At 38.4% G+C, this 25,626-nt stretch overlaps 1 protein-coding gene across 1 annotated transcript in view; it reads left to right on the top strand.

The window, feature by feature from the left end:
* Window positions 1–25,626, top strand: part of AHCTF1 (AT-hook containing transcription factor 1) — an 87,453-nt gene that overhangs the window by 36,056 nt on the left and 25,771 nt on the right. The window contains exons 9-28 of the mRNA XM_030557045.1: window positions 812–944; window positions 1,034–1,215; window positions 1,738–1,799; window positions 4,227–4,355; window positions 5,351–5,441; window positions 5,521–5,610; window positions 5,790–5,930; window positions 7,360–7,464; window positions 8,270–8,363; window positions 11,950–12,073; window positions 12,151–12,207; window positions 13,854–14,000; window positions 15,027–15,214; window positions 15,418–15,562; window positions 15,643–15,774; window positions 16,802–16,949; window positions 17,043–17,193; window positions 18,263–18,370; window positions 23,033–23,228; window positions 24,095–24,301. Of these exons, the coding sequence (XP_030412905.1) occupies window positions 812–944; window positions 1,034–1,215; window positions 1,738–1,799; window positions 4,227–4,355; window positions 5,351–5,441; window positions 5,521–5,610; window positions 5,790–5,930; window positions 7,360–7,464; window positions 8,270–8,363; window positions 11,950–12,073; window positions 12,151–12,207; window positions 13,854–14,000; window positions 15,027–15,214; window positions 15,418–15,562; window positions 15,643–15,774; window positions 16,802–16,949; window positions 17,043–17,193; window positions 18,263–18,370; window positions 23,033–23,228; window positions 24,095–24,301 (2,630 nt within the window). The remainder of the gene's footprint in view (window positions 1–811; window positions 945–1,033; window positions 1,216–1,737; window positions 1,800–4,226; window positions 4,356–5,350; window positions 5,442–5,520; window positions 5,611–5,789; window positions 5,931–7,359; window positions 7,465–8,269; window positions 8,364–11,949; window positions 12,074–12,150; window positions 12,208–13,853; window positions 14,001–15,026; window positions 15,215–15,417; window positions 15,563–15,642; window positions 15,775–16,801; window positions 16,950–17,042; window positions 17,194–18,262; window positions 18,371–23,032; window positions 23,229–24,094; window positions 24,302–25,626) is intronic.

Here is a 25,626-nt window from a genome sequence, read left to right as displayed (position 1 = left end):
CAGAAGATAGAACAGAGGCTAACAGAAGAACACTTGTAGGAAATGGGATGGGGACCCCCGACTGGAAATGATGTACCTAGAAGAACCTAATAAGGGTAAAAATATTCATATTTTAAATTTGCATAGTTACTTTGTTCCCCATATTCCACACACCAATAGCATAGGGCATTAAGTGTCTCCTTTGCTCACATTTTGAGGAATCTCCCTTTCTGCCCCATTTAAAAAAAAAACAAAACCAAAAACAACCAACCCTTATTGGAAGCTGCTATAGTATTAGGCAACATATGTTGTGTTTTTTAAATTAAGGTATTTGTTCCTGTTATGTTACATGATATTCTTCTGACACTTTTGTATTTTGAATCTTATCTGGTTGAAAAGTAGCTATTCTAGAAGCATGTCAATGAGGCAATTACACAATGATCAATAAATGAATAATGCAAAGCACTAATCTGACATTCTTCTTAATTTCATATTGATGGTACTTTGTAAAGGTGTTAACTTATATTTTTTTAACACATAGCTACACATTTTGATAAAATAATTGGAAATATGGGAAATTCAGATTAGCCTGGTCCCAGCAATAGATATTTTATTAAATCTGTTATATGAACAAAATGAACCTGGGTTATAGCTACTGAAGGAGTTAACATTTCATATCTTTAAGACACTAAGGCATTCTGCCAAAATGTTGTTGTTGTTTTTTCCTACCCCAGCGATAGTGTTAAACAAGTAGTATGACAAGCTTGAACTAAATGTTACTGTGTAGCAGTACTTGCTGATTTATTTTAAAGAAATGCCATCTTTCTTACAGCAATATCTCCTGATACGAGTGTATCAGTCTTCAGCTGGCAAGTGAATACATATGGCCAGGGCAAACCATCTACTTATTTGGGCATATTTGACATAAATCGCTGGTATCACGCTCAAATGCCAGATTCTTTGAGGTGAGACTTTGTGTATATTTTACGTAGCTTTCAAAATGGTTATATATGATTAATCGACTTCTTTCTTGTATGTATTTACTTTCTCTAAGACCAGGGGAATTTCTTCATAATTGCCCCTATTTTGCATTATGGTCGCTGGATGCTGTAGTGAGTATGACTTCTTCACACCACATCTTGGATATTCTGGTACATGAGCGAAGCTTAAGTCGTGGAGTTCCTCCTTCATATCCGCCCCCTGAGCAGTTTTTTAATCCAAGCACCTACACTTTTGGTATGTATTTCAGTTTAGCTGAATTTAGGAGAGCAAACTTAATAAGAGAATTGAGGTTATGTAATTTATTGATTTTGTGTGTGTGTGTGTGTGTGTGTGTGTGTGTGTGTGTGTGTGTGTGTGTAACTTTAAACAATTAGAAACACTTAAATGTTACTTTCAAAATAGTTCTTTAATATTGGAAAGTATTTTAGACGCAGATTGCCACATTTTGATATCTGATGCATTTGTAATATAGCCTGTGAAGAAATGATTGTTACAGAAATTAAATAGGTTTAATTTGTGTACTATGCTAGAGCTGTTCTATATAGTGTACCGCCCAAGTAAAATTTCCACACAGATGTGTGACTGTTGCAAAATAAATTTGTAAGTGAACTAGTGAGCCAAATAAGTATATTTATTTAGCTTTTTAATCCACTCCCAATATTAACCCCATTTTTAATAGAAGCTGTTTACTTTGTATTGCTGTACCGTATTCTCAAAAATGTAGATTTTTTAGCCAAGTGCTCTTTGTTTTCTTAGATGCTACTTGTTTGTTGAACTCTGGAGTTGTTCACATGACTTGCACTGGGTTTCAGAAGGAGGTACTTTTTTTTTTTTTCTTTTCTTTCTTGCTTTCTTTCTGATATCTAAAAATGTTCATCCTCTGTCATTTGTATTAAACTGACCTATATTTACCAATGCAGGGGGGAGAGCATTTTGTGCTAAAAGGGCTATATCTTGCCCCATTAAAGTCAGTGATAAAATTCCTATTGGCTTCAACTGGAACAGGTCCTAAATATGTGTAGATGAGTCTGATGTAGATTTCTCAGGAGGTAACAATAAAGCCGTGTGTGACTTGGTTTGAATTCTAGATTATGGAGAGGTAACATCCTTGTCTCTCCATACATAAGGTTGCAACTGTTTCTTTTAAGCCTGGATTTTCATCATTATACGATTTAGGACAGGGAGAAGATTTGAAAATTTGATGGCTAATTTAGGATGGAGAGGAGTTTGTTTGTGTATTTCATTCATACATGTCCGAGCACAACTTTCAAGCGCTTCATGGATTACAGCTGCTGAGAGAGAGAGTCTGGACTGGGACCGTATATTTTTAGGAGGGAAATTATTTTCTGAATTGGAAAAGGGAGAACCAGTTACATTCCATCTAACTAAATTTTTGGTACTTAAGTAGCTATGAACTGAAGTCGTACATGGAGTAGGTGTTTCCATATGCAGTAGAAATTGAGTGTAGTTTTGTGCACAACACTTGTATGCTGAAGACTTTATCTCTTCTACACATGTTTATATTACCTCAGAATATTAATGAGCTGGATACTGTCTAGTTCTTGCTCCCTCATTAGCTGGCATTTCTTCAGCAGAAATGCAGTAACTCCTCACTTAACATTGTACTTATGTTCTTGAAAAATGCTACTTTAAGTGAAACGATGTTAAGTGAATCCAATTTCCCCATAAGAATTAGTGTAAATAGCGAGGGTTAGGTTCCAGGGAAACTTCTTTCATCAGACAAAAGACTCTATAATATAGTCATATTCAGAGGGTGGGATGCATCTCAGGGAATGCATCAATTCTAAATGGTGAACTAGCACTCAGCTGAGCCCTCAAGGGTTAACATGTTGTTAATATAGCCTCACACTCTACAAGGCAGCACTAATAGAGGGAGAGGAGACAGCATGGCAGAGAGACTGTGTGTGTGTGTGTGTGTGTGTGTGTGAGACATGCATTGCCCCTTTAAGTATGATGACCCCACCCTAAGTACATTGCCTTTTTAACTAGATTAGCAAGTTGAGACAGCAGCTGCCGCCAGCAAGTTCCCTCCATCCTGAGCCCTGTGGTGTCCCTCCCTGCTCTGTGAAGATATGGTACAGGAGCGGGAGGGTTGAGGGGAGACCTGACATTAGCATCCCTCTTCTGCCCCACCTCTGCACAGTTAGCAGGAGTCTTCTGGAAGCAGCTCCAAGGCAGAGGGCAGGAGCAGCACAGGACAGTGGAGGGAGGGACAGCTGAATGCCAGTAATTGATAGTCTGCTGGGTGGCTGCGGCACAGGGGAGCAGAGAGCTGATAGGGGGGCTGCCAGTCCGCCATGGTTCCAAGCCCCCATCAGCTAGCTCCAACAGGCTGCTCTTTCTGCAAGCAGTGGACAAAGAAGGCAGCTGCCAAACAACATTATAAGGGAGCATTGCACAACTTAAAACAAGTATGTTCTCTAATAGGTCAGCAACATAACAATGAAACAATGTTAACTGGGATGACTTCAGGTGAGGAGTTACTGTAATTTCTGGGGTGCTGGTTCAGCCACTCGAGCTACGACTGATGCACTTCTGACTTTGTTGCTGTCCCTGTGTGAGAAGCACTTATTGATGTAGAAAAAAAAAGCCACAAGAGTATGCATTCTTGGCCCTTTTGGCATTCCTTTACACTTCTCAAAAGTTGTTCTTGTAACCTAAAACAAATCTGGTAAATTACAACCATGCAGCTCAACTAAGGAGACCAAAAACTCCCTAAGATTGTACATCTTTTGGCTGTTTTTTCAAATCTCTATTTCTCCCACAGATAAGAACAGAGAGAATCTCATTAAGTTTTTGGTTTGTGTGTGTAATTTTAGCATTCATTTCTGCTGGGATGCTAGAGTCAGCATTTAAGAAGCAGTGTGGTGTGTGTGTTAATAGAGAAGCTAGATGAATATTTAGACAAGATAGTCTAATGGCCGCTGTCTTATTTGAGTAATCTGAGACTTATTTTGAGAAATTTAATTGTTCAGGTATGTGCTTTGTTGCTTTGGTATGCCATCTCAAAGACTATACAACTGTTAAATTTACATGCCAACTTGGTAAAGTATACTTGTGAGGTAAGATTTCTTTGCTGCTTCTGTTTAGAGAAGAGAAGTATTTTGAGGGTGTTTATAACATATCTGCTGTAAATAATTACTCATATTTGTCAATTGAATAAACATGAGAGTTGAATAATTATAGCTGTCTTAATTTGAAATTGTTTGTCATTAATGTTTCAGACCTTACATTTTTTAAAGAAATCTGGTTCTTTTTTAAATGAAGCCATTCCTGATAACTTCAATAGATGTCTTATTGCTGGCTTGCTGTCTCCGAGACTTATTGATGTACAACCTTCTAGTTTGACTCAGGTGACTATATATTGTCATTTTGTTTAAATGAAATTATTGTAAAACTACCAGAAAATGTGATAAATACTCTCATATGATTTGCCTGTGGCATAAAAACAACAAATATATACAGGGGTGAAAGTAACTTAAAGGACTTAGCGGTATGCTGGAGTCCTGAGCAGGGGTGGGGCCTCAACTGTGAAACAAACAAAAAACAATATTGGTTTTACCTTCTTCTGCTATTTTATGTTGTATTAAAAACTACCTGATGCATTTCCAGCAGAAAGAAACCACCTTCTTGTTCTCATGAGAAATACCTGATTTTTCACTTACCTTCCTTGTTAACAGACTTCCCCAAAATTATTGGAAAGATATGATATTTAGCTGTACTTCTTACTTCTCAAGCCAAAATACGTATTTTGAAGATGAGAATAGTGAAGTCTGTATATTGTAAGAAAACAGTAAAGTGCAAGAAACCCTCACTAAAGAACTGTTTTCATTGTGTTGCTCCTTTCTTTTCATAAAACTGCTGCTAGTTTTCAAATCTAAGGACAGTAAGGTCAACAAACAGCAAGAGCACAGATGCCTTTTCCCCAGCACACTTATATGGGTATTTCTCCCTATACTTTGATGCATCTTGCCTCTAATCACAGAGTAAATAACTTTTTAGAATTCAGTATGTGAAGGGATGAAAAGGATAAGAGGCAAACTCTATTAAACACTCTCTTAAATTGACAAAGAAAAAAAAATCCAAATGTTGTTATAACTTTGAAACTCTGCTTTTGGGACCTTTTATCTACAGCTAAGATCTAAGATGGTCTGGAAAGAATTGTCTGGGGGTAAAAAGTTTCTAATCATACTTCACTAATTTTGTACTGATATTGTTCAAACGTAATTGATTGTTTTTGGCATCCAGATACATTGCATACAATTGGAAACAAATCTTATTAACCATTGCTGGCTTGAAAGCATTTGAATCTTTTTTACTATCTATTTTATCTCTGTTACATTTTTAGGAGGAGCAGTTAGAAGCTATATTATCTACTGCTGTCCAAACAAGTTCTTTAGGACTTCTTACTGGCTGCATCAAACAGTGGACAGCTGAAGGTAATGCTCTGCTTTTTATTAACTCTATTTTTTGACCTAGAAGAGAATTTGTTCTCATGATTTTTAATTTTTTTAATAGAACAACCAAACTCAGCTACTAACCTGCGCTTTTTTCTCGAGTGGACATGGAATAAAGTGATTTACACAAAAGATGAGTTTGACCGGATATGTAAGTATTAGAGTATAGTCATTTTTGCAGGAAATAAGTGTTCTTTCCTAATTTGAATACATGCAGTAATGTGGGTGTATTAGTACTTCACATGATAGTTTGTATGTCCACAGAAATGCTTTTAACTCTTCTCCTGAAGTTGTGTACAGACTAACTATGTAATGTTTGTCCTTTATAAGGTGTCCCACTGTTTGATGGCTCATGTAACTTCATTGATCCACAGACTATACAGTCTCTTCAGCACTGCCAGTTGCTTCTTAGCAACCTTAGCACAGTCTTGAACTGCTTTCTAACAGAAGCACAAGAGCTCACTGAGAGAGGTTTGTAACAGTATTATCAACTTGAGTACGTTTTATTTCTAAGGTAGAGGAATAGGCCCGAGTTATGAAAAGTGTGAGCGTTCCCTTTTTCAGTTTCACTTTTTTTTTCTTAATTTTCTCCAGTTTGCAAAAGAGGATCAAGCTGCTTGTTTGGAATTTTGCAATCAGGTTCAGCAGCTGGGAGAAGGATTGAGTCTATGAATGCGGAACATTGTAGTTGTCAATTAACCCTCAGGGAGGAGGCTATTTGGAGGTTGCTTACTGAGTGTGCATGTGGGTGGAATAGGGTAGTCAGCTCAAGAAGTTGTGTAAGAGGCCACTGGCTAGAACAGGGGTGGGGAATCTTTTTTCTATTGGGACCACTGACCCACAGAAAAAAATCAGTTGCGGGCTATATGCAGCCCCGCAGGGGAGCTCGGAAGCTCAGGGCTTCCCCTTGGTTCTGGGGTGGGGCCAGAAATGAGAGGTGCAGGGTGCAGGAGAGGGGATGAAGGCTCCGGATGGAGGTATGGGCTCTGGGCTGGGGCTGGGGATGAGGGGTTTGCAGTGCAGGAGTGGCTCTGGGCTGGGGCCAAGGGGTTTGAAATGCAGGAGTGGGCTCAGGGCTGGGGCAGACGGTTTGAGGTGCGGGCTCCGGCTGGGCAGCGCTTACCTCAGACAGCTCCTGGTCGGCAGCACAGTGGGGCTAAGGCAGGCTCCCTGTCTGACGGGGCTCTGTGCTGCTCCCAGAAGTGGCCGCCATGTCTGGCCCCTAGGCGGAGGGGCTGGGGGCTCTGTGCAGTGCGCACTGTCTTCCGCAGCTCCCATTGGCTGTGATTTCCGGCCAATGGGAGCTCCGTAGCTGATGCTGGGGAGGGGCGGCAGTGCGTGGAGCTTACCTGATCGCCCCTGTTCCTAGGACATGACGGCCGCTTCTGGAAGCTACTCAGAGCCAACTGGACTTTTAACAGCCTGGCAACCCTTGCTTCCCTCCGCAGCGGGGTGAGCCTGCACAGAAACTTGCTGCGGGCTGGAAATAATGAAGCAGCAGGCTGGATCTGGTCTGCAGGCCTTAGGTTCCCCATTCCTGTGTTAGATGCTGCAGTCTCTAGGGTGAGGTGTGTGTTAGTAATACCCAAGAATTTTCTTGCCACTTCATGAAGTATGAAGTCCTGAACAGGGTGAGAGCTCTCTCTCCAAAATAAAGGGGGGGGAAAATCCAGTGCTTAAGGAGCTCTAAAATAGCAAATCCAGGTGTCTCCATAAGAAATGTAGAGGAAAAACTGTCAAGTAACTGTTGTTTCCAAGGATTGATTAGAAATAAGAAATGTGAAAATTTCTTGAATGCTTTCAATACAAAAGAAGAACCAGTTTATCAATGTCATCATAGTTAATATTTTTGGTAACTGAAGGAATTGAATGGCAATGTAATTTTATAAACTCTTTCCAGGTTTTACAGATTTGACAAATAAGCAGGTTGTAACCAGCCTCATTTCTCAGTATGCACATGTGGTCATTTGGTTCTGCCGGTCCAGTCTCCTTCCAGAGGGTTTAGGTAAGTTTTGTACAATAACACAGTTCAGATGTGACAAGCGCTTACCACTTTGTGCAATATTTGCTTCCAAAAGAAAAATTCTTAAAACCATAATTTGGTAAATGACTTACCAACAAATTGTGTTGGTACAGCTATAATGTATACTTAAGTTTCATCAATGTAGACTAACCTTTTATGTAATTGTTGTTTTAATCCAGTTCCAACGCTAGCTTTACTTTTAAGTATTCCACATATTTTGGTAAATATTTACTCATGGTGGTTAACTCCTCCTCCATAAGAAGTCTCTTACTAGGTTTAGAACTTGGTCTATTCAGTTTCCTAGCTAACTGTCCTTATATCGCCAGTATTTTGATGGCATTTTTTAATCAGTAAAAACACATGTATTGGCTTACATAGATGTAGAAGAAAATCTGCCTATAAATACTCCCTGTACAAATTTAAAAAAGCAGTCCCTGTCTGAGATCACCTAAAAATATATTTTATTCTGCTGGGGACAATAACACAGAAACTTTTACTTCATGTGGTCTGAATTACCCAGTAATCTTTATTCATGGGATAATTTTCAAATATGGGTCACTTACTAAAATAAGGAATGAAGTGAGCCTTGTGTCTTACTGCTGTCTTATTTAAAAAAAAAATTAAAAAGAGCAGAATTAGAACCACTTTTTTCCAAAGTTGTCAAATTGCTTGTTCTTAATATTAAAAATGAAACTCAGCAGTTATGTCTGTTTCAAGTCTTTTTAAAATTACTTCCAATTTTATTAGGTTTCTTGAACTATATATTTTTTTTCTCTGTTGCATGCAGATGATGATATGCAGTTGTCTAGGCCTTTCTACAATTACTCAGTAATACAAAGCTACTGTACTGGTCACCGACAGAAACTGGAGCGCTTGTCAAGGTAAGGTTCATTCACAAACTCACCCACACCTACCACTGAATTCAGAGGGACTGCTTTATAATAATAATAATAATAGGAGATATACCTATCTCCTAGAACTGGAAGGGACCTTGAAAGGTCATCAAGTCCAGCTCCCTGCCTTCACTAGCAGGACCAAGTACTGATTTTTGCCCCAGATCCCTAAGTGGCCCCCTCAAGGATTGAACTCACAACACTGGGTTTAGCAGGCCCATGCTCAAACCACTGAGCTGTCCCTCTCTTTCATATGTAAAGGTGGGGCTCAGGACCACTGTTGGTCTACTCCTCCTTTTTTATGAAGTTAAAGTGAAACAATCCTTGACCTGATGCTGGAAATATATTGGGTAGTACTGTAAATAATTTAATCCCAAAGGCTAAACTGTGTGACTTCTGCAATTCAAAAAGATGGTTTATTTGGTAACATGGCATTAATTATCTCTGATTCAAAACAAATAGGCAGCCCCAAGTTTCCAAATGTTTTGTTTAGACATGCAAAGATGGACTATTAAAAAGGGGTTAGCTCTTTAAATGACTGTTTGATAAGACATCATAAAGTCTGTTATAGGACTAAATCCCTTTTTTGGAGTTCACCTGTATACATTTTTATACTTCAAGAGGATGGCCCTCACTGTTGTGTTCAGTTGAAACATTTAAAGAACTAGCTCTCTTCTAACTCAGTACCCAGTTAGAAATTACATCTTTATCTGAACTTTTTACAGACTTGTTTATTTTTCATGTGAAATGTCCTAACTAGGATTAATATAGATTTTTAAACTAAAATCACACTGATACAAATCAAATAGAAATAATTATAAAAATTTTCCAGCAGGATTGGAGCTAAGAAAGATACTAGAGAGAAGGTGGAAAAATACAGCAGACACTCAGGCCTTGTCTACAAAATTAGGTCAACTGAAGTCGTTGTACAGCCACCGCAGTAATTAAAGCAGTGGTTTTCATGCACACTATGCTCCTTCTGTTGATAGTATGTGTCCTCACCAGAAGCACTTCCACCGACTGAAGTGGGGCATTGTGGGGCACTGACAGCTCTTGGGGCTCACAGCCAGTGTCTACACAGACGTTGCCTCACTCTAACTACATCAATCTAAGCGCTAGACCTCTGGCAGTGGTGGAATTAAGTCGATATAATGGGGGACTTAGGCCTGGTCTACACTAGCGGTGGAGGGATTGATCTAAGATATGTAACTTCAGCTATGAGAATAGCGTAGTTGAAGTTGACGTATCTTAGATCGACTTACATTGACTTACTTTGCGTCCTCGTGGCGCAGGATCGATGGCCGCCGCTCCCCCATCAACTCTGCTTTCACCTCTCACCCTGGTGGAGTTCCGGAGTCGATGGGGAGCACATTCGGGGATTGATGTATTGCGTCTAGATTGATTGATCATTACCCGCTGATCTGGCAGGTAGTGTAGACGTACTCCCTTACATTAGTGGGAGCAACATTGCAGTGTAGTCACAGAGTAATGTCAATGTAAGCTGTTTTACGTCAACCTAACTGCAATGTAGACCAGGCCTTAGCCTACTAACTCTGTTTAACATAATTTATCAGAGGGTAGCTGTGTTAGTCTGTATCCACAAAAATGAGGAATCCAGTGGCACCTTAAAGACTGTAACAGATTTATTTGGACATCAGTCTTTAAGGTCCACTGGACTCCATGTTCCTTTTAACATCATTGGGAATTTGCAGGTGGTACTTTGGCCACCAGGAGTCTCCAGTGATGTTTGAATGGAATTAAAATTACTAGACTTCAAACCAATGTGTTTCCCTTGTTCATACCAACACCTATGTACAGCATAGCTGCATGAAAATTGGAATTTTTTCAGTGGAAAAGGTGAGATTAGAAAGCAAAACACGAATTTTCCTTAACTTTGGCAGAGTATTTCTGTGTTGGCACAATTACAAAATACTCTGTGGTGATAAATCTATACAAAAAGAATAGTAATTCTTCGAGTAGTGTCCCTATGAGTGCTCCACTGTAAGTATGTCTGCGTCCCCGCACTGCTGATTGGAGAGCTTCGGTAACAGTATCTGTTTGGTCTGCACATACACTGTCTCTCCTCGTGCTGTGCCACGAGGCTAGCCAGTGTGCACGGGCCAACCGTCCTCAATTCCTTCTCAGCCGCCCCTGGTGAGAGAGAGAGAAAGCCATTAGAAGTCTAAGGCTATTGTTCTTCCGTTTGCAGTTAGTTTTCCCCAGTGTGGGGTATGCCAGGCTTCAAGAAGTGCCACACTTGTAACGAAGTGATCCTGGTTGTAGATAAGCACTCCCAGTGCATCCATTACCTTGGTGAGGGCCACTGAGTGCACCCTCTGCCAGCAGGTCTGGCTGAGATCCTGCAAGGACAGAGAGTTCCACCAGAAGATTCTTTGTGGAGGCAGCTCTCTGACCTCAATTTCCTGGCTGACATGAGTCATTCCCACAGCCTTCATCTTCTAAGGGAAGTGAGTCAAAGAAACAGGCTGGGTACTCCTATTGTAAGTCCTCCAAAAAGGACAGGAAGTCCCCTAAGTGAGCCTAGGGTTAGCTGCAAGTGATCTCCATTTCACTCGGTATCCTCAGCACCGAGACCACAGTTCAGCACCAATGCACAGCGATTGTCCCTATCTCAGTGATCTGCAGAGCAGCGACATGGGTATCAGTCCACACTTTCGCAGAACACTCTACAGTCATTGGAGATTCCACCTTCAGTGCCAACCTGACTCCAAAGTCCCAGCCCTCCAAGATGGGTATTGCTTGGATGTTGCGTACGGTGAAGCCCCCCGTATGGACACTACTGTAAGAAGTCACTCATCTTGTGCAGTAATGAAGGTTCTTCAAGATGTGTGTTCCTATGGGTGCTCTACAACCTGCCTTCCTCCTCCTCGTACTTCAGAGTTCCCATTTATGACTCTACGGTAGAGAAGGAATTGAGGATGGTTAACCTGTGTGCTCTGGTTAACCTCGTAGTGTAGCTCAAGTTGTGACAGCGCATGTGCGGGCCCAATGAACACTGCTACCGAAGTTCTTCTATCAGCAGCACGGACGCAGACACATCTACAGTGGAGCACCCATAGGGACACACATCTCGAAAAACCACCATTACTACACAAGGTGAGTGATTTCTTCCAGTGATTGTATTGCCCAATTCTCTTACAGATAGTAAGAATACAGTAACTAACTTAATTTGATGCTCAATTTACAGGAACGTTCCAACTTTACATTTCCTGATGTATTAAATCACCGTTAGCCCTTCTGTAGCAAAAATATCTGAAAACCAGGTCATCCTTAATCTTGTCTTAATAAATTATGGATTTAAAATATCTATTAAAATAGAACTTTTTGGCGTATTTTTAAACATGACCAACTGAGACGCTATGCTCCCTTTTTAGTTCACTTGTGTAAATGTTCCAAATTCAGTTTTCATTCTTTTTGGCATATAGTGTTTTTCCTGCGCCTTACCAGATAAATTTGGTTGGATTTTCTTCAATTGGTAAACGAGTTTTCATGACAAATTGGAATTATCGCACGGTTTTTACACTATCAAAATCCATGCCCTCTTCAATTGCAGAGGGAAATGGAATGCCGATTGCCTGATGATTGATGGACTGCTTTCCCAGTTTGGAGATCAAGTTGAGAAATTGTGGCGAAGAGATGAAGGAGGAACTGGGAAATATCCCCCTGCTAGCTTGCATGTAAGTAAGACTTCTTAAAAAGGCAAAAAATAATGACTTTACAAATTATTTGGTTAATTTTTCTTTTTTCATCACAGGCACTGCTTGATCTTTATTTGTTACAAAATATTGAAGAAACTTACAAACATGCAATTGTATCCTTTTGACAATGTTGAGAGAGACTGAAGATGTAACCACGCAATATATTCACATTTAAAAGAATGAGCATAAATTTAGGATTAAATTGTAATGGAATAATTGTTTCCTTTATTATACTTTAGATTTTTCATTTTAATGGCTTCATTAAAACAATGTGATTCTGTGGCAAATAAGTGAAGTTATTCTTAGGATGTGATGCCTGCACCAAAATAATGAGAATTCTCTGTGCTCTGAAGCAGCAATAGTTACCTAACACTGTTTACAGAAGTACACATTCTTGCTGAAATCAGCGATTCTCCAGCACAAGAAACAATGTTTGCCTCTGTTCTATTGAAAATGCAGGCACATGGAATATTACCCAGAAAAAGGAGAATGTGATGGAGAAAATGCTTGATTTTCAAGCTGCTAAATATATGGAACATTTGCTTTTGCCAAGCTTTGTGTGTTACTTAACCTAGGTCGGAGGGGACAGTTTGGATTTTAGACACAGTGACTCCACACCTCAGTTGTTTTAATCTGTTAACTAAATAATTATACACTGATCAGAGGGAGAAGGTAGAAACTAGCAAAACACATGATGCACAGGTTCTTTACAATCCAAGTGAATTTTTTTTTTGTTTATGGCATGGTGGGAAGGCTTTCTCATTCATATTTAATTTTTATTCTCTAATTCTATTCTCTGAATTTAGTGTTACAGTAGAACCCCAGAGTTACAAACACCTTGGAAATGGAGGTTGTTTGTAACTCTGAAATGTTTGTAACTCTGAACAAAATATTACGGTTGTTCCTTTAAAAGTTTACAATTGAACATTGAATTAATATAGCTTTCAAACTTTACTATGCAGAAGAAAAATGCTGCTTTCCCTTAATTTTTTTTAGTAGTTTACGTTTAACATAGTACTGTACTGTATTTGCCTTTTTATTTTTTGGCTTTTTGCTACTGATTGTGTACTCCCGGTTCCAAATGAGGTGTGTGGTTGACTGGGTCAGTTTATAACGCTGATGTTGGTGTAGCTGAGGTTCTGCTGTATTTTTAAGTCCAGGAACTTGATCACAGTATGGTTAAAACTTGTAACTGTGTCCCTGTTCGAAAGCATTGGTGTCTGAAGCATTAGCTCAGTCATCGAGATATGGTTAAGTCCTATCTACAACATATTTGTATAACTGGCTCCTTTACCTTGACTATTTTTCAAGTAACGGTGAGGCTATCCAGAATTCCATAGCAGTTTCTCTTAATAGAAGTACAGGATTATTTCCTTATGTGAAGTTGGGTAAGAGCAGCTTTTGCTCATTAGTTTTATCACAAAGCAGGGGTCCTATATTTATTACAATTAGGAGTGCAAATCCCTGCTCCATCACAGTAACACTACCATTCCAGACTTGTGCAGTAGTCTTCTTTTACTAAAATGGGAAAATATTACAGCTTCTTTCAATACTTATAAATCAAATATAGGTTTTTATGTTAATTCAGAATGCAGGTTTGGGATTAAAACCTGGCTTGTTGGGTTACAGTGGGCTGAAAATTGCAAGGCAACTATTTTCTGCTGTGTAATACTTATTTTTGTTGTTACCTTCCCTAAATATATGTAAGAAACTTTCCTTCTTGAAAAGTTATTAGCCTTAATCAAGTACTTACTGTCAGACAATTTATTTGCTGCTAGATATCATGCATTCCTTTCCAAACAAAACAGAGACTTCATTTGACTCTTTCCCAACTGCCTTTGCTATTCCTTGGGGTCTGGTTAGACTTGTTCAAGGTTTTTGGCTTTTGGATCACAATGACTATGAGGTAAATCATTTACTTAAGACATATATAAAGATGCAACATTATGGTCTCAAGATAAACTTTGATCATCTGATCGCCAGTCAAGGGAGATAAAGGGCTAGAACTTTTAGTATTGAAATATTGTTAATGCATAAATTAAATGGAAACAAAGCAACAATAAATTGTATCTGAAGTCTGATTATATTCTAATTTAATTTAAAATGGAATAGAACCCAGTTGTAGTCAACTTTACACATGTTTGAATTTAACTAGCTACCTGATTCATGAAAGCTCTTGAGCAAATTTCCAAAGATGGTTTTATGCAGATTTAAATGTTTTAAAATATAGCTGAGGACTCTGCACCAAGAAATGAGGCAAAACTCTGTAAAAGTGACTTTTAAACCCAATGCAGATTTAAATTGGGTTAGTTTTTAATACTTTAATTCCTTACCTGTGATATTATAGCTAATATAGTATGCTTTTCAAGTTTGGTAGAATAATTTATATAGCAACTGCTAAGAAGTGAAAAGAGCAAATTTCCAATCTATCCTCAATGAATAGTTTTAAAAGGATATTCTCACTGCTGCCTCCAGAGACTGAGACCAAATTGTCAAGAATTAAACAAAGTGCAGCCCAAGAAACAATCAGCTGAAAGCCAAACAGAAGTATTGAAATGACTAGTGAATAAAGTGCATAGTACGATCAGTGAAATTTTGATAATTTCATTTGGTTGCAATCATATGTGCATAAAATTATGGGTGGTGTCACTAGCAGTTTAGATGACATACAGGGTTTTTCTGAACCGGGGAACTTATAAGTTGTTCATTTGAACCTGAAATCCTATTATGTGGTTAACTGAATCTGTCTTCTGTCCAATTACTTTATTAAATTAGACTGAAGGACAAATATATGTTTTAAATATAAACGTACTACTTCTAATGTTGTAAATGCACCTGAAATATGTTTTTCACTTGGGAAGTTTCAGACTTTTTTGTTGGAAGAGGTGAGCGTGTTGGTTGTTTTAATAACTTTCATTTCTAACTTCTGCAGAGTTCATTGGCCCTTCTATTTCATCCAGCTACAATCAAAACAATGTCTTGGCAACATATGAAAATTATTCAAGCCTTGATGTGCCAAGGAGAGCACAGACGAGCCCTCAGATACATACAGATGATGAAGCCATCAATGTCAAGTAGCAGTGAAGTTGCACTTCACCTCACTGTTTTATTGTATAATAGGTAAAGAAATAGAAAATATATCCTGATTAATCTGTTATATTATGAAAACTATAAAAAAAACTAGACAACAGATTTTGGCTTTTATTGTGTATTTTATTCAATCTTTTAGTGTTCTTTTTTAACACAAGTCGTGTATCTCTTGCTTCATTAAAATTGTTGATCGAAGTGTTAATCCTCCTCTGCATTTCAAAAATTAATTTCAGGTGTATGGTGGAGGCTTGGAGTCTACTGCAGCAGCACTCCACCAGGTTAAATGTAGAAGAGTTGTTGAAACACATGTATGAAGTCTGTCAAGAGATGGGACTAATGGAAGATTTGTTGAAACTACCATTCACAGATACTGAACAAGTAAGCATGGGCAAGAATGAAATCTTAATCATTTGTTTGGTAAAAGGAGGCAGAACTCTAAACCATTTTGTTTCTCTTAGGAATGTTTAGAGAAGTTTTTGCAAACCAGTGCTGGTATCCAGAATCATGAATTCCTTTTAGTCCACCATCTACAGCGTGCCAATTACATCCCTGCATTACAGTTGAATCAGTCACTGAAAGTTAATCTCGTGGTAAGCTTCAAATTCTGCTAGGGTGAGGTAGATGTATTATGTATCATTTCACTGAATGTTAATTGGTAGCATGCTGTAAAAATACTTAGTGCATGCACTTTTAACATATACTGTATGTTTTAAAATGTTCTTTTATACCATTCTTTTAAATATTTAGAATAAATTGCCCAACATGAAATTTCAGCAAAATTTAACACTTAAAGTACTTTTCAGACACAAATTAATTCAGAAAATAGTTTTAGATAAAATTAAGTGTTACAGAACAAACACATTCTGTATTTGCAGTAATCTGTATAATTTAATTCTAAGGGATAGATCCTATTGTTTTTTATATATCTGCACAAATGAAAAATTTCAGTAGATCTCAGTGCTACAAAGGTGTTCAAACTACGTAGTTCTGCCATTAGGCTTCTGCACACAGTATCTTGGAGTTTTTGCTTTTGGGAAAGTTATCTGATCTCTGCTTCTGGCAGACTTGTTACATATTTTAACCCTTATCTGTACCCAGTATGGGAGGCTTATTGAGATTGATGGCTAGTGTTCCCTTTTCTGATTCGCTAGTCCAGAGCTAACTGCCTCCTACGGAAAGCAGCATGCACTTGCATTGTAACTCTGATTTATATTAGGTTTAAAAAAATAAAACATGCATTAGCTTAAACTGTAATTCTCAAACTGCTTAGCCAAAATGTATGACTAAGAAATGCGAGTTTTTGTGTGTATATTAAAATACACACAAACACGCCGGGTAATGTGTATGTAATGTGCCTTTTGCTTCACTGAGAGTTGCCCTACTTTCCAGGCATTATGAGCAATCGTCGCACACTTCAAAGGAGGAAAGAAAAAGAAAATATATAGTCTGGATTGAAGGGTGGAATTTGATCCTCTGTGTGTCTAATATGTATAAAAATCAGACACAAACTTAAATACCCTCAGCATTTCTTAAGATGCTGCAAATATGTCAATTAATTGTATTTAACAAACATTTGTTAAGAATTATCTGATGTGCTTTTAATTGTTTGTTCATTAGAATGATCGTGATCCTCGTTTAAGAGAGAGATCAGTTGCCAGAAATTCTATATTAGACCAGTTTGGAAAGATCCTTCCTAGAGTGCAAAGGAAGCTGGCTGTAGAGAGGGCCAAGCCTTACCACTTATCTTCTTCAATTCTGAGAGAAGGTGAGTTTTGTTTAAGAATCCATGAATGATTAATTTCTCTTGGTTAGTGTTCGGAGATTTGATTTTTTTTTTTCCTTCCCCTTTCATTTTTAGTTTCGAGACCCAAGCCATTGTCAACTGTGGCAAAACAAACTACTGCAGGGAATGTGCTTACAAGAGCAACTTTCATTAATAATGTCCTGTCTAAAATTGGAGAGGTCTGGATGGGAAATGAACAGAAAAGTGATTTCTCACAATATAATAGGTAAGAACACCTATGTTACTATGTGAAATTGCTGTTCAAACTACTAGGACACAAAGGAAAGGGACAATGTAGTGCGAGAAATGACTACTTTGTTACAAGACAGATTCAAGTTATGGAAATTAATGGTGTCCGATGCCTGGTCCACACTGCGCAGTTAAATCGATTTAACGCTGTACCCGTCCACACTACAACACACTTTAAATCGATTTTAAGGGCTCTTAAAATCAATTTCTGTACTCCTCCCCAACGAGAGGAGTAACGCTAAAATCGATATTACTATATCAATTTAGGGTTAGTGTGGACGGAAATCGAAGTTATTGGCCTCATCATTTTACAGTAGCTACCCACAGTGCACCGCTCCAGAAATCGATGCTAGCCTCGGACCATGGACACACACCACCGAATTAATGTGTCCTAGTGTGGACGCATAAAATCAATTTTATAATATTGGTTTTATAAAACCGGTTTTAGTTATTTCGATTTTATGCTGTAGTGTAGACGTAGGCTGAGTTGTCTTCTTAGGAACTTGTGATACATGCACTGACAAATTCTTGTATTGATAACTGTTTTGGAGTCCATTAACCCTCACTTCTTGTAGACAAAGGTGAAAATGTCAGTTTCGGGGATTTAAGGTTGTGGGAAGTATAGTCTGTCTGTTTTGCATATCTGACTTCTGGCTTTCTCCTTCTAAATCCTCATCTGAAAATGTAGTTGTTTATTTGTTAAGTTAAAAGAAACTTAAGTTTGCAGAGTCAAACACTCAAAAGTTAGGAAATGCCAGTTTTAAGGTTCCCTGTGAACCTTAATTCAGCTCCCTTGTGCATCTGCATTGTTGTTCTTTAATTACATGATGAAATACTATTTTTTTTCAAAGGACATCTGCCTCCTTTCAGCCCAGATAGTTAGTTTGGATATATTATAAGCAATTGGAAAGTGGGGTGTTCTAATCAGAAGTGTTGGGCAACTTTAACTAGAGGCAACTAGCTCCAGCTATAATAATCTTTAATCCAAATAACCCACTCACAGAAACTACAGGTAGTAGTCAATTATGTTCTTCTTTCATTTGCAGTCCTAGAACTGAAGAACTACCACCTATGGCACTGCCTTTCCCTGATACAGAATTACCTGATCCATTTGTTGGTACTCCAGTTACAAAGTCTTCACATAAAAGTTCCAGGTATAGTACATCTTCGAACTAAGTATTTAGAGTGGGTGTGGGGTATGCTGAATTATTGAGCAGTTTCCATTCTCAGTGTAAGTACCTTCAGTTTTACCTAAGGGCTCTCTTGTAAGGAAGTGGTTAATAGAAGGCTTGCCACGCAGTAATGTCCCATGTGGACAAGCCCTTAGTTTGTTGTCTTCATAACTATTCTATTCCTTGGTTTTTAGCCTTTTCTGTTCATAACATTTCTCATTTTTGTTATTTAGTTCTGTAATCTCTGGAAAAAACCTCATAATGTTTAAACCTCTGGGTTAAAATTTGCTCTGACACAGCGGTATAAATTTGGAGTGATTCTCAGTCAACAGCTTTGTACTGTATTTATGCCAGTGTTAATGGGAAGATAATTTGTCATCTTTATTTACAAAATACTGTGGATACACTAGTGACAGGGGTGGTCTTTGTAGATAAACATTAAATTGTTAACATGATTCACAAACTTTATCAGTCTTTCCACAGCGATCATGATTTAAAAAATGAATACAAAATGCAAAGGAACAATAAAATGAAGAAAACGTAGAAAAGACAAAATTTATTTTTGAATTCTCAAGTAACTAGAATAAATATTTTTCATGTAGTACTAGGTCGTAAGCTCAGTATCAATACTATAGGTTAAAATAGTTCCAACCTCTTCTTTTAATCATCTGACTGCCAAGGAGCATCCTTTTCTCTGATGGTTCAGTTCATACCTTTATTTCCTCTTGCTCAGAACTGAATAAGATCTCTCTCTTTAATTTGCTTAGAGGCAGATTTGTCAGTCAGCTCTTTGAGATGCACTCAAATTTAAAGCATTGACATATTCTTCAGATTGCCACATATGGGAAGAAGAAGACAGAGATTGGAGAAAGGGGGGCTGGTAGAGGGGAGGAGAAAGGGGAAAGATAAAGGGTGGGGCCAGAGTGTAGTATGTCATGGATGTGAAGAGGATGCAGATGAAGGAACTGGGCTTGTGAGAATAGGAAGAAGAATAAGAGGATGAAAGGAGATAGAGAATGTAAGGTTTGGAGGGAAGGGGAGGAAAAGGAGAGACTCAGTACAGAGAGAGGATTGTCTTGTGCTTAAAGCTAGACTGGCATTCAGGAGCGCTGGGTTACATTCACTGTCTCTCTGTGCTTCAGTTCCCATTTGTAAAATGGGGGCAATATTTCTCTTTCTTCAGTTTAGATTGTAAATGCTTTGGTGCAGAGACTGACTGCCTTTTCACAGTGGAGAGTCAGTCTCAGTGGAGTCTTCTAGGTGCTAATGTAATGCAAACAATTAACAGTAATATAGGAGAAACTTTGAGAATGTTTTAGACGGGTCGTTATAGGATGTTGGGTAATGTGCACAGCTAAAAGTTGGGCAGTATAACTGCTGTAGCTAGATGATTGGAACCTTACCTGTTATCTTTAAAAAAAAAAATGTTTTCTAATGAGCCTGTTTAATGAATGTTGTGGATTTGTAATTCACGAGTGGATATTTAATGCTACATTGTTGCCTTTGGAGAAGTGGAATTTCTTCCTACAAACACTTTTTTCTCGGGAGGGATCATTTAATACATTCCCACACAGCTGCCTGCCAAAGTTGTGAGATTTTTTTTTTCTAATTGATAAAGAAACAAAATGGAATGGAGGCAATATCTAGTTAGGCCTCCTTGGTGTGTAGTTGCGTGTTGCACACTATTAAGGAAGCTGTAATAATTCAGAATGTAGAGATGAAAATATTCTAATCAGGTCACATCTTGTAAACTGTCAGATCAGCTTATAGGAAAGCAACTTAATTTTCTGTTTTCACATTTTAAATTTAAAGTAAGAACATAGAACAGCCATACTGGGTCAGACCAAAGGTTCATTTAGCCCATTATCCTGTCTTCTGACAGTAGCTGAAGCCAGGTGCCCAGAGAGAATGAACACAACAGGTAATCTTCAAGTGATCCATCCCTAGTCGCTCATTCCCACTTCTGGCAAACAGAGGCTAAGGACATTGATGAACCCTATCCTCCGTGAATTTATCTAGTTCTTTTTTCAACCCTGTTATAGTCTTGGCCTTCACAACATCCTTTGGTAAGGAGTTCCACAGGTTGACTTTGTGTTGTGTGGAAAAAACAAACAAACTTCCTTTTGTATGTTTTATACCTGCTGCCTATTAATTTCATTTTGGTGATCCCTAGTTCTTGTGTTATGAGGAGTAGTAAATAACATTTCCGGATTTACTTTCTCCACACCAGTCACGATTTTATAGACCTCTATCAAATCCCCCCCTTCGTCATCTCTTTTCTAAGATAAAAAGTCCCAGTCGTCTTATCCTCATACAGGAGCTGTTCTATATCTCTAATAATTTTTGTTGCCCTTTTCTGAATCTTTTCCAATTCCAATATATCTTTTTTGAGATGTGGCGACCACATCTGCATGCAGTATTCAAGATGTGGGCATACCATGGATTTATATAGCTGCAATATATTTTCTGTCTTATTATCTATTCCTTTTTTAATAATTCCCAACATGGTTTGCTTTTTTGACTACCACTGCACATTGAGTGGATGTTTTCAGAGAATTATCCATAATAACTCCAAGGTCTCTTTCTTGAGTGGTAACAGCTTATTTAGACCCTATTATTTTATATGTATGGTTGGGGTTATGTTTTTCAATGGGCATTACTTTGCATTTATCCACATTGAATTTCATCTGCCATTTTGTTGCCCAGTCACCAAGTTTTGTGAGATCCTTTGGTAGCTCTTTGCAGTCTGCTTTTGACTTAACTATCTTGAGTAGGTTTGTATTGTCTGCAAATTTTGCCACCTCACTGTTGTTCCATTTTCCAGATGATTTATGAATGTGTTGAATAGAACTGGTCCTAGTACAGACCCCTGCAGGACACCACTGCTTACCCTCTCCATTCTGAAAACTGACCATTTATTCCTACCCTTTGTTTCCTATCTTTTAACCAGTTACCAATCCATGAGAGAACCTTTCCTCTTATCCCATGATAGCTTACTTTGCTTAAGAGCCTTTGGTGAGGGACCTTGTCAAAGGCTTTCTGAAAATCTAAGGACACTATATTCACTGGATCCCCCTTGTCCATATGCTTGTTGACCTCCCTCAAAGAATTCTAGTAGATTGAAGCCTGATTTCCCTTTACAAAAACCATGTTGACTCAACAAATTGTGTTCATCTATGTGTTAGACGATTTTGTTCTTTACTATAGTTTCAACCAGTTTGCCTTGAAATCAGGCTTACCAGCCTGTAGACCCTCTGGAGCCCTTCTTAAAAATTGGTGTCACATTAGCTATCCTGCAGTCATTTGGTACAGAAGCTGATTTAAATGATAGGTTACAAACCACAGTTAGTTCTGCACTTTCACATTTGAGTGCCTTCAGAACACTTGTGTGAATACCATCTGATCCTGATGACTTATTACTGTTTAGTTTATCAATTTGTTCCAAACCCTCCTCTAATGACACCTCAATCTGGGACAATTGCACTGGCTCATGTTTGAGAATCTCCCTCACATCCTCAACTGTGAAGATCGATGCAAAGCATTATTTTAGTTTCTCCACAATGGCTTTATTGTCCTTGAGTGCTCCTTTAGCATCTCGATGCTCCAGTGGCCCAACTGGTTGTTTAACAGGCTTCCTGCTTCTGCTGTACTTGGAAAAAAAAAAAAAATCTTGCTATTACTTTTTGAATCTTTGGCTAGCTGTTCTTCAAAAAAAAAAAAAAAAAAAGACCTTCCTAATTGTATTTTTACACTTCACTTGCCAGAGTTTATGCTCCTTTCTATTTCTTCACTAGGATTTAACTTCCACTTTTTAAAGGATGCCTTTTTGTTTCTCACTGCTGCTTCTACATTGTTTAGCCATGGTGTCACTTTTTTGGTTCTCTCACTATTTTTTTAAATTTAGAGTATACATTTTAAGTTGAGCCTCTATTATGGTGTCTTTAAAAAGTTTTGGTGCAGCTTGCAGGATTTCACTTTTGGCAGTGTACCTTTTTAATTTCTATTTAACTTCCTCATTGGTGTGTAGTCCCCTTTTCTGAAATTAAATGCTACAGTGTTGGGCTGCTGTAGTGTTTTCCCTGCCACAGAGATGTTTAAATTTAATTATATTATGGTCACTATTACCAAGCGGTCCAGCTATATTCACCTCTTGGACCAGATCCTGTGCTCCACTTAAGACTAAATCAAGAATTGCTTCTCCTCTTCCCAGACTACCTGCTCCAAGAAGCAGTCATTTAAGGTGTTAAGAAACTTTATCTCTGCATCCCGTCCTGAGGTGACATGGATCCAGTCAATATGGGGATAGTTGAAATCTCTTATTATTGAGTTTTTTATTTTTACAGCATCTCTAATCTCCCTGAGCGTTTCACAGTCACTATCACCATCCTGGTCAGCTGGTCTATAGTATGAAGCATGAAAATACTATACATAGAGATTCTATGGTAGTTTGGTTCTTTTAAGATTTTTCTTTCATTTGATTCTACTTTTTCTTTCACATATAGTGCCACTCTCCAACCAGCACGACCTGTTCTATCCTTCCGATACATTTTGTACCCTGGTATTACTGTGTCCCATTGATCATCCTCATTCCACCAAGTTTCTGTGATGGCTATTATATCAATATCCTCATTTAAATCTTGGCAGATTGCTGGATTTGGTGGTTCGTCCTGTTCCTCTGTGTTCTCCCTCATTTGAGAGTAATTGGCAGACACTATGTAGAGCTTCTACTTCATGTACTATATCCAGCCCATTACAGTCAAACTCACGGAGCGCCATATTGCACACGAACATTTCAAGAGCATCAGAGTTTAATTTGTTGGAGACTCCTCTTGTGGTTAAGGTATGTAGAATTGCTAAACTTAAAATATTTTTAAATTTCTTTTATGGAAAAAACCACCCCACAGAGCACAATGACAAGCATGTAGGTATTGAATTGTTGGATCACCCATATATGCATTTTATTTGTATATGCCTAGTTCCATTAGAAGCAATATGTGGATAACAGATTTAAGGAGAGGAGTATTACAAAATGATAAAATTATCTATTAACAGTTTATCCTTTACCAAATAGTTTTATAAAACAAATTTATTTTTATTGAAGTGCGGGCAAGAGTGCTGAAATGGGGAACGTCAACATGTCCAAATACTACTTATGCCAGTTATGGAATAACTAGCCCTTAGGGGAAGTTTATTTTAGCCTCTACTAATTAGTTTGGCATAAACTCCTAAGCCTGATGGCTTATATCCCTTATATTTTCTTCTGCCGTCTACTGTAACTGTAGATGTTTTTATGCATATAAATGTCAGTCTGTTTGTGAACTTCATTAACCTCATGGCCTCAACAATATCTTAGACGGTAAGTGCCATTATTTTATTATTCTTACACACTTTTGTTTTGTTTACAGTTTGGTGCCATATTTGAATCTCTCTCTGTTGAATAATGAAAGTGTGAAGGAATTTTTCATTTAGCTACTTGGTGCCATTCGTTTTGTACTTCTTTGTTGTGACCATACTTGTCTTTGTTCTGAATTACATACTCAGTCTTAAAAATCTCTTCATACAGATTACTTTCCATAATAATTTTCATGACCCATCTTTCAATGCCAGTTCGCGCAGCTAGTGCAGCAGTGACATTCCATGGAATTGACACTTTGCATGCAGTCTTCAGGTCAAATATCAAATTAAGATGTTTGTTCCTTTACATAGAGAGCTAAAGCTTTGGCCACATCTGCTGCTGCTGCTTCTGGTTTCCCTGGAATTACTCTGCAGTCTATTTTGAGATCCAGTCTTCGCACCACACCCTTAGCAACTCCTTCTGCATCTCCAGGAAGATCAATTACTCCTCCTCTACGGGCAAAAGAACTCCGAATTTCATTCAGGGAAGAGAACGCAACTTCCAGATGGACAGCTGGGGTAAGTTGGACTACAGTTGGTGAAAGAGAAGTAATGGTGGAGAGTTTTAAAGCTTTGTAGATTGCAACTTGGTTTATGTTTTTAAAGCTTGCAGTACATCAGTGTAGATTGTTCTGTGTGTGTGTAACAGCAAGTCAAAGAATAAGCGAAAGTTAACTCAGGAATCAAAAACTATTGTAATGGTAATAGAATTTTTGCAAACGGAGATCCAAGTATCCATAATGAAATAGCACAATGACCTTAACAGTCCTGTCACAAGCCTTTGAACAAGAAATACAAGGTGCTCTTCCATATAAATTCTTTCAGGAAATTGCAGTCTACATACCACTGAAAATATTTCAATAGTATAGGAAGAAAAGGGTTATACAACCATTGGCCAGCTGTTCTTCAATGGTAGAATTATGGAAATTAAATACTGTTACAACTTGGCCTAGCACAAAAGTGGACACGGTGTTTGGGTCCCACATCCTTTAAGCCAGCTGGGTCTGGGATAGAGTCTAATCACGGTTTCTGGCTATAAGACCATTTGGCATACCCTTGGTCACATCTGACTCCTTTCCTCAGAATCTGATATGCCACCATCTAGCCATCCTAGACCCCATATGACACCCGCCGAGCCCCCCAGTCACGTATACATGCTCCACCAAGGCTGTGATCACTCAGCTTCTAGTTTAACACCTTTAGAGACAATATGGTGGAATAGAAGGAACACAAGCTTAGCAAGAGAATTTCTTAACCACAGAAACTTTACTATTAAAGCACTCGAGAGTTAGATTTTTGAAAGCAACTGAAGTCCTGAGAAGTATCCTACTCACATCTGATCTCACTCCTTCTGAGAGTCTTAGGTTGTAAACATTTCAGGCTGGGCAGACTCCCTCCTGGCTGCTCTCTTCTGCTAGTCCTTACGTTTGGCAATGGTCACACCACCTGCATAGAGCAGACATTTGCTCTTAAGTAAGGTCTCTGTCTTTCTGCCATGTACCTTGCTGAGAATTTCCTCTCCCATGCTACTCCCCCCATAGATAAACCATTGTTCCAGGGGAAGAGGGAGGTGAGCTAGCAGTTAAGACAAGCAAAATTGTCGGCCTCAGATTGCAGTCTTGATGATTTCTCAGTAATAGTCCTTCAAAAAGGTGTCAAGCATGTTTCGTGGGCAGGGAAGCTGTCTGGAATGCAATGCAATAGGCTTACCTCATACAAGTTCAGATTTGGGTAGTCACACGTTCTTGTTCACTTTTGGGAATGGACCACATCCACTCTGATTGAATTGGCCTCATTAGCATTGACTCCCCACTTGGTAAGACAACTCCCATCTTTTCATGTGC

This window comes from Gopherus evgoodei, chromosome 3 (genome assembly GCF_007399415.2).
Source record: "Gopherus evgoodei ecotype Sinaloan lineage chromosome 3, rGopEvg1_v1.p, whole genome shotgun sequence".
Taxonomy (NCBI): Eukaryota; Metazoa; Chordata; order Testudines; family Testudinidae; genus Gopherus; species Gopherus evgoodei.
Note: the sequence above shows the minus strand (reverse complement) of the source record. Positions and strands in the feature narration are given on the sequence as shown.